Source organism: Carassius gibelio, chromosome A20 (assembly GCF_023724105.1).
Source record: "Carassius gibelio isolate Cgi1373 ecotype wild population from Czech Republic chromosome A20, carGib1.2-hapl.c, whole genome shotgun sequence".
NCBI classification, from domain to species: Eukaryota; Metazoa; Chordata; class Actinopteri; order Cypriniformes; family Cyprinidae; genus Carassius; species Carassius gibelio.
In genome coordinates, this window is record NC_068390.1 from 25,074,354 (window position 1) to 25,083,247 (window position 8,894).

The 8,894-nt window shown below is 39.2% G+C and overlaps 1 protein-coding gene across 1 annotated transcript; it reads left to right on the forward strand.

The window, feature by feature from the left end:
• The first annotated feature begins 361 nt into the window (after positions 1–361).
• Positions 362–5,162, forward strand: LOC127938505 (bone morphogenetic protein 2-like). Its single transcript, XM_052535168.1, has 3 exons — positions 362–811; positions 1,946–2,319; positions 4,152–5,162. The coding sequence occupies exons 2-3, from the start codon at positions 1,959–1,961 to the stop codon at positions 5,024–5,026; spliced, it is 1,236 nt and encodes a 411-aa protein (XP_052391128.1). The 5' UTR covers positions 362–811; positions 1,946–1,958; the 3' UTR covers positions 5,027–5,162.
• The last annotated feature ends 3,732 nt before the right edge of the window (positions 5,163–8,894 follow it).

An 8,894-nucleotide genomic window follows, 5' to 3' on the forward strand; every position in this document is an offset into this window, starting at 1 on the left:
CAAAACAAATATTTTACAGGAAATATAATGCAATGACAAAAAAATATATTTATTTATTTATTTTTCTACATCACGTTTATTATTTTCTAGTATTATATGTATGGGGCTATTTACACGTGACAATTTACTATGTTATAGTAACGGGACTAAAATAATTGGAAGCACCATAACGTTTGAAAATCCCTAATTGTAAATGTACTGAATTTTAGTGAAGTAACTGTTTAACTGAAGCATTTCTACATTCCTTCCCTGTTAAACTACTAACATGTTTACAGTGTAGAATACATAAAATCCGCGCAAGGACAAATTCGATCAATCAACATGCAACTGTGGGCCTGTTCAAACGTCTGAATGAAGAGAACGCGGCGCGTTTCAATGGACTTGAATGATGACAGTCATTGTGACATCACCAGACAACAAAAAGACTCGAGCTCGCGGAGCGAAGCGCTCCAATCAATGGCACAGACGCGGCGCGTGCTGGACGCAGAGACGAGTCTCCAAGCAGCCTTCAAAAACATCTGTTGATCATCCTTTTTTAAGCGAAAAATGACAGATCCAGGACTTTGCAAACTCGCGCTGTCACTTTTGGAATTGCTGCTTTCTTTGCCTTAAACGCTCGTGCACTTCATAAGAGTTTTGTACAGTCTAGTTTTTTTGAAGCGTTGCAAAAGTATGAACAAGAAGAGGCGATTTGAGTTGCGGCGACTCTCTGTCGTGGGATAAAAAAAGTCACTTGTGGAATAAAACACGAATACATGAGGAATTTAAGAGAAAACGGGAACGCAGACCGGCCACAGCGCTTCCACCTTCGGTAACGCCACATCTTCTTTCTTTAATATAAAGTTTTGCAAACAGTGCGCGCGCTTCAAAACCAGCGTTGACCATATCTATATCTCGGTGTATTGTATAACACTTCATAGAAGTGCATACATGTAGTCTGTATAAGGCCAGAAGGTATGCGCAAATGAAAAGAAAACACCTCTCTGCTTCCTTATCTTAAGATCTCTTTGTCGTCTTTGTTGCTTGAGTTGTTTTGCGTAAGATCTACCACCTGTAGCCTCACAACCCTAGCTCTACCTCAGCGAACCGGCTTTTGCTATACATTCAGTCTTTTTGAAGACTTTCCTTTCATGATCTAAAGGCAGACCCCCACCCAGACACTGCTGTCTTATCTCTCTCTAATTGCAGACTCCATGTCTGCTGTCTTCATGTCTCTCTTCTTTCGATTTCTTTTGATTCACTCTTTCCTGTTTCATCACATTTGTCTGACATCCTCTTTGGAGTCTCGTACTTTCACTGTAGATCAATCTCTTATTATACCCTGCGGCAAGAATATTGTTCTTAATCTTTTTGCATGCGTGTGAGTTCATTGCCTCAAAGACATCTCCAAAAGATCTAGATATGTCTGTGGTTTGAGTCAGCCGCAGGTTGAATGTGGCTAGGGATCTTTTCCATGCATATAAGTGGTTGGAACTCTGGGCTGGTATTCAAAATGTTTTAGGACTTAAAGGAGCAGGTATTCCATAATAACCAAACAAACTTTAAAATTCTATGAGTGATTAGAGGTCGGAACCTCTCTAGGGTGATTTATGACCCATTGTGCCAGCACTTGACATCAGATTGCTCAAGGGGGACTGTAGTTACAAGAAATGTATCGTACATTTAAAAAAAACAATGTTCTTTAATGGTTCTTTGAAGGAATATATATATATATATTATTGTTCAAGTTTCTTGAGATGTTACATTACAGGTTCTTCAGATCAGTGTATTGGTTTCTGGCTTATTTAAAGCAAATGGTTTTCTAAACAAAAAGTTATTTGTGGAAGCTAAAAAGGTTCTCCTATGACGTAATGTTTTTTTTTTAACCATGAAAATTTTTCTTATAAGAATGTTCTATGCTGAATTTAGAGTATCAATTTGACTAATTAGCATTTCCTCTTTGCAGGAACTGACTGAACATGGTCGCTGTGGTCCGCGCTCTCATGGTGCTGTTGCTCGGTCAGGTGTTGCTGGGAAGTACCACTGGACTCATTCCAGAGATCGACCAACGGAAATACAGTGATTCAGGGAGACACCCGCCGGAGCGATCCGATATTAACTTCCTGAAAGAGTTTGAGCTACGGCTGCTCAACATGTTTGGACTGAAACGAAAACCCATGCCGAGCAAATCGGCAGTGGTCCCTCAGTACATGCTGGACTTGTATTATATGCACTCAGAAAATGATGACCCGAACATCCGGCGCCCAAGGAGCACTATGGGAAAGCATGTGGAACGGGCGGCCAGCAGAGCAAACACAATACGAAGTTTTCATCATGAAGGTGAGGCCTGATTTTGGTTGTGAATATGCTGTTCCAAATTTATTTAAAATTCAAATGTTTTATTTTGAGGCTTGAAAGAGCATTTGTTTATTCCAGGAACATTCTAAAATTCTAAGGAATGATGTGACGAGACCATTTGGAAACTACTGACATTCCACAAACAGCTCTCACTGTTATTAAAGAAGCAAAAAAATGCATCCTAACGGTGCCTTTACTGCAAATAATTGTTAGTGTCTGTCTTTTACAGTAGTTTTCTAGACAAGGTGTGGAGTTCATGCACTAGTTATTTTCCAAGAATCCGCAGATAAGCGGATATGCCATCTTTCGTACAGATATTGTATATTGAGTGTTTAGCTTTGCTCAACTCTTTATCACATGATTAAGATATTCTAGTCCAACTGTTTGAGCCAGTCAGGGGATTGTGGGTGGCCTTGTTGAATGGTCAGATTTGAATTCACTAGAAACAGAATCTGTATTTTATAATGAAATCATCCTGGGTGGCATGTCAGCTGAGTCACTTTTAGGCATGTTATCTGATTTAAATATGCCCTCTCTTGATCTGGAAGATATGAGCCTGTGAAAGTCAATGGCCTTGTTCATGAAGTCTTCTGTAGAGACTGTTTAGAGGTCAACATAAACTACCGCACACAATTTAGAAACATTTCATTTTAGTTTCATGGTAACATAGGAAAAATCATGCTAACCTGCTGTACTGTGTTAAGGAGAGGGACCCATACGAGAGTCATTACAGGCTGTTTAGGCGGCCCTGTAAAATGGCACAGATTCGAATGGATGACATCCAGTGGTCAAGCTGACACACTGCAAACAATGATGCTTTTTGTGAGCTGATGTTGAAACAAACAATTTAACAAATGCAATAATCGTCATCCTTGTTTACTCCAAATGAGACTTTTCTCATGCCCTCTGTAGTAATTGAGCACCTCCTATGCCTCAGGCTTCTCTTATTGTTTTAATATGGTTAACTCGGTGGTTGAGGACCTGACTAGATTTTTATCACAGCCCTCATAAAGTTTTTGATGTAAAATTGTTTAATAATAAGTATGGGTAAGTTCCATCCGATAAGGCACTGCTGAAATAACTTTGATTTGACGTTGAGATTCTGAGCTGAGATACGCAATCAGTTTCAAGGTAGCCATCATAAATGTACGACTTGTATGATTTGCTGTTTTGGCATAATGTACAAACAGAAATTAGGAATGTCAATAGACTCATAACTGTTGCTGACTGCTTTCGACAAGCCCCAACATGTTCACAGTCACTCCCCCTCAAGACGGATTGACTGGGAGAAAAAGGAAAAGGTGAAGAAAGACAGACAGAACGAGGGAAAGAAAAAGCTGGGCTTTCCCACATCAAATAAAGCGTGCTTATCTTCTGTAGGCTCTTTGTGATTATGAAGCAGATAGGTTGGATTATTGGGAATGGAATTTCCAAAACGTCTCTTTTCAAAAGAGATTAAGCGAGCTCTTTGGTCTGAGAGCGTTTTATTTTAGGGCATTGAGTCGTAGGAGTATCTGTTCTTTCGCTGATTGCAACCTTTATTCAATAAAGACTTGGAAACAAGAGAATGTTGTCACTCTACAGCCACACAAACAGCCTCACGCTCGCAGCTAGCCTTTCATTTTAACACCTGGTTCTACCATATAATCTCTCTCTCAGGCCAGACAAGAAAATGCTGAGTGGAAAATCCTATTCAGACTCAAAGCAAAAATGTCAGGTTTCAGCCTGAAGTTCTTCAGAATCCAACAGTATTCTTTTGTTGTAGCCCAATTTGTTGACACGATCCTAACGCACTCTTTCTTCTGCCCTTCCAGAGGCTCTCGAGGCACTCTCCAGCCTGAAAGGAAAAACAACGCAGCAGTTTTTCTTCAACCTTACCTCCGTTCCTGCCGAGGAGCTGATCACGGCCGCGGAGCTGCGCATTTTCAGGGACCAGGTTCTCGGTGACACTGGTGCAAGTGGTTTCCACCGAATTAATATTTACGAGGTGTTCAGGCCAGCCCTGGCACCTTCCACAGAGCCTCTTACCAGACTTCTCGACACCCGTCTGGTGCAGGACTCTCATACTCGCTGGGAGAGCTTTGATGTGGGTTCGGCAGTGGCTCGCTGGGCCCATGAATCCCTGCATAACCATGGGCTCCTGGTGGAGGTGCTCCATCCCGAGGAGTCGGAAGGATCCGCGGAGGTTGAGAGAAACCGGAGGAGGCACGTAAGGGTTAGTCGCTCCCTTCATGCGGACGAGGACTCGTGGGTGCAGGCCCGACCCCTGCTAGTGACCTACAGCCATGACGGTCAGGGCTCCGCCGTCCTAAATTCAAACCGAGAGAAGCGGCAGGTGCGGCAAAGGCCGAAGCAGCGCAGGAAGCAGCAACAGCGCACAAACTGCAGGCGGCACGCTCTCTACGTGGACTTCAGCGACGTGGGCTGGAACGAGTGGATTGTGGCGCCACCCGGCTACCATGCTTTCTACTGTCAGGGCGAGTGTCCCTTCCCGCTGTCGGACCACCTGAACTCCACCAATCACGCCATCGTCCAGACGCTGGTGAACTCGGTCAATTCCAATATTCCCAAAGCGTGTTGCGTCCCAACAGAGCTTAGTCCCATATCGCTGCTATACCTGGACGAGTACGAGAAAGTCATTCTTAAAAACTACCAAGACATGGTGGTGGAGGGCTGCGGGTGCCGATGAGAGCTACATCTCCCCAATGAAGACTGTTATTTATATAAAAGAACGTTCAAAGAGCTATTTTGGAGGAAGAAAAGAAATATATATGAATATATTTATGTTGACTGAAAAAAATGGGAAAATAAATATTTTAATGAGAGTGTTTGCTTTTTCTAGTGGCTTTAAAGATGTTTTTTCCCTGTCCCATGTACATTTCAAAATGAGTGCAATTGCACATGAAGTATAATGCTCAGATTTTTATTATGTATTTATTGCATAACCACTTTATTTGTAAATGATGTGTATTTATCATGAAAAAAATATATGATCTTCATTCAGTGTGCATCTGGGAATACATTATTTGAAACCAAAAAATAAACCATGGATGGTGTAGTTCTTTAAAATTCATGATATAACAAACATGCTGTTGCATAAATCCCTGTGGTTACTTATGTAATATTAGATTTCATGCAGACAGTGAGATTCTGGTTTGAGTAAAGGCCCATTCACACCAAAGACAATAACTATAAAGTTTTAATAAAGTTTCTTATTTAGAATAGGTCCACAGCACTACTGTAACTAATGGCATCATAATAATATTGGAATCCCTTTCAGAATGTTTTTTTTTCTTCCAGCTGATAAACAATAAAAACATCGACAGCCGATCAGACTTTACCTGATTGCAGCACATGCTTATAAAAATAGAACTTTATTGTGTGTTGATGTGGAAGCTAATATAATTATCATTATAGTTATCATTCTTGGTGTGAACGGGCCTTAAGAATTAAGCAGGTGTAGAATCAAGACATGGCAGAAACCAACATGCCATATACAATGAAGGCAATATCAGCATAACTATTTCATTTTGTGACGACTTTCCATTGATAAGGGGCAGTACAAACTATGAACATTTTTTTTTAATATTAAATAATAATAAAAATGGGAAACAGTTTATTTTGCCACTACATGTCAACTAGCAGTCATGAAAGTATTATTAGACTATCTGCTTAATATCTAATAATACTTTATTTTGATGATCCCACAAAAAAACATTCTACTAACTAAAAGTAAGTTTGCAAGTACATGTCAACTTATTCTAGTAACCTTAACCCAACTCCTAACCTAACTGTCTAAAGACATCTAACTGTGCATTAATTAGAGTTAGCTGACATATAGTTACAAAGTTACTTAATAGTATGGCTTTTGTGGGATCATCAAAATAAAGTTTCTTATTTAATTTTTTATTTTGTTTTGTAAGCATGCATGGTCATATTGGTGGAATTTTTGGCTCTGTGAACTTTAGTGAAGTAAATCCAAAGATATAGCCATACATATAATTATTTTAAATAGATTTACCACTGACATCCATTGGATGGTTTGTCCAATGATGGATCAATCTGGAACACATCAGATGCACAGGTGTAATTATGTACGATCAAGTGTCATTCTAGGAAACAATTGCACTGGTTCTCTAGACATGATTCACATCTCATCTAAACTGAAATATTCATGCAGAAACACTGAAATGTGTTTTCAAAATAATACATCACAATGACCCTGGAGCCCACTGAGGGCTGAGCAGCTTTGATTTCAGCATAATTATGTGTGTGTGGCTATTTCTTTCCAATCTGAAGTTTATCCAAAAGTTTTCTATTTCTTGCTGTGTTAGTTTGTCATTGTATAGACCAAACCGCAGTGCTCATATGGAAAAACTCAACAGCCTTTGTGGTTTCTGTTCACCAGATATTCACTCAACCCCAGAAGGAACTGTTTTCTTTTAAAAACCCCAGAATAAATGCTTTTAATGAAAATTACATTTCATGCAATGGTAAAAGCTGACTTCCTCCATCCTGAGTGCTCATAGAGTAGGGAAGCATTCTCAGGGAGTGTTATATTTAATGGTCTGTCTTTAAAGAGACCATAAAGCTTTAATTGAGTTGTATAGCAATACAACTCCCTGGCATGTTTCACATTTAACATGCATTTCCCATTGTCCGTCCTATTCTGTTAGCCTACAAGTTCTGACCTTTTGACTTCTTACTACCCAAGAGATCAGGGGACTAGAGCAGGGTCAGGGTCACTCCAGAGAGCCATAAAATATTTCATTCCTGACATTTGTCAGACAACTACATCAGTGGTATACTATGCTATGGTTTCACATGGAAGAACCCCAGGTGGGCCAATCCTACTATGAAGTAATTTTTTCATGTCACCATTATTTGTCAAGTAGATGAATAGAATATAAAATTAAAATATTAACATATTAAATAATATTACATTTAGAAAATAGTAACATTTTGTTTTTACAAACTTGTTATACAGTATATATATTACGTATATTATGTATGTAAGTTGATATGCATTTTATTTTATATTGTTTATTTATATTTCATTTAAAAATATGCTTGGAACAATTTAAATTACTTTTAATAACGGTTAATGCATGCATATTTTTTTAAAGTTACAAAGTTCGAAAGTTACTTTATATTTAAAATAATAAATAATTAATATTAACATGCATGCAACAATTTATATAATATTTTCATGAATGGTTGAATTTTTATTTTATTTTAAATTGCATAGTTAAAAAGTTACTGAACAGCAGAAATGACCCTGGTCACTGGATGGCTACCGTTCACAATTATGTTGTTTTACATAAAACAATGAAACTACTAGTTAGGCTTTAATGTTTTATTAATTACTCATTTATGTCTAAAATGAAAATCTGCCTTAAAAATTGCAGTAGCTTTTAAACATACTGTTTCAGTTAAACTTTACAATGATATATCGACTGAAGATGCTTTTTTTTTTAAGGCATCAAAAAAGGTCGGGAAATACAACCACATGCCTTTGCGAGTACCAGTCTGGGCATCTGTTGCGAGGGATTCAGTTTGGCAAAGAACAGTAATTTGATTTGTCTCACTGAGTGCAAACCACACCGAAAGTATCTGTAGTTCCTCTGACCAGATTCATGCAGCATCAGAATCCGATTTCCAGATTTCTGGCGGTCTGTGTTTGGAAACTATGCAGTGTGTACCTTTGATGAGGAGAAGCCGACTGAGCTGGAATATAACTGCTGGCCGCATGCCAGAGGGACGCTGAAGTTCGGACAGGGTCTGCGGCGGATCGGAAGGCTTTTGTTATCCCACAGCGGAACGCTAATTTGAGAGAAGGTTCACTACGCCTTTCTGTGAAGCATCCGTATGATGACGTCCAGCACACTTGGAAACGAAGCGTCTGTGGAGCAGCTCAAAACACATCAAAAAGCCACACATCCACATGTTGCTGAAAGAGGAAAGAAACACACTGAAATGACTTTTCCAGAGTGACCGACAAACCCAGAAATGTTGGGTCTAATTCTTACGTCCCTTTAAAGAACATATTATTCTATTTCATTATTAGATTTTATTGTGTGTGTGTGTGTGTGTGTGTGTGCTCTTGTTTTCGTGACATATCAGGACACAACTCTGTATAATGACATGGGTATGACACAGGTATTACAAGGAGAGGGTGACTCATGAGGACATAACCCATGTCCCCATTTTTCAAAACGCTTCTAAATCATACAAAATTAGTTTTTTTGAGAAAGTAAAAATGCACAAAGTTTCCTGTGAGGGTTAGGGTTAGGTGTAGGGCCATAGAATATACAGTTTGTACAGTATAAAAACCATTACGCCTATGGGATGTCCCCACTTTTCCGTGTGTGTGAGGAGGTGGTCGTTTTTTTGGAAAATGGTATAGAATAGAGGCTGTGTGTGTTTAGGTCTATAAGAAGGCCAGGCCTTCAGATGTTAGGAAATGACTCAGTTGTATTTATGAAGTCTTCTGTTTGTTTGTGTTTTTTCCACTTCGGCTCCTGGAAAAGCAGATTATTTGCACATCAACTGTTTAA

What these genes read in the sequence shown, in the direction of transcription:
- LOC127938505 (XM_052535168.1), top strand. Translation starts at nt 1,959, where the DNA reads ATGGTCGCTGTGGTCCGCGCTCTCATGGTGCTGTTGCTCGGTCAGGTG. An exon ending in ACGAAGTTTTCATCATGAAG is followed by an intron (nt 2,320 to 4,151) that starts GTGAGGCCTGAT and finishes CTGCCCTTCCAG; the next exon opens with AGGCTCTCGAGGCACTCTCC.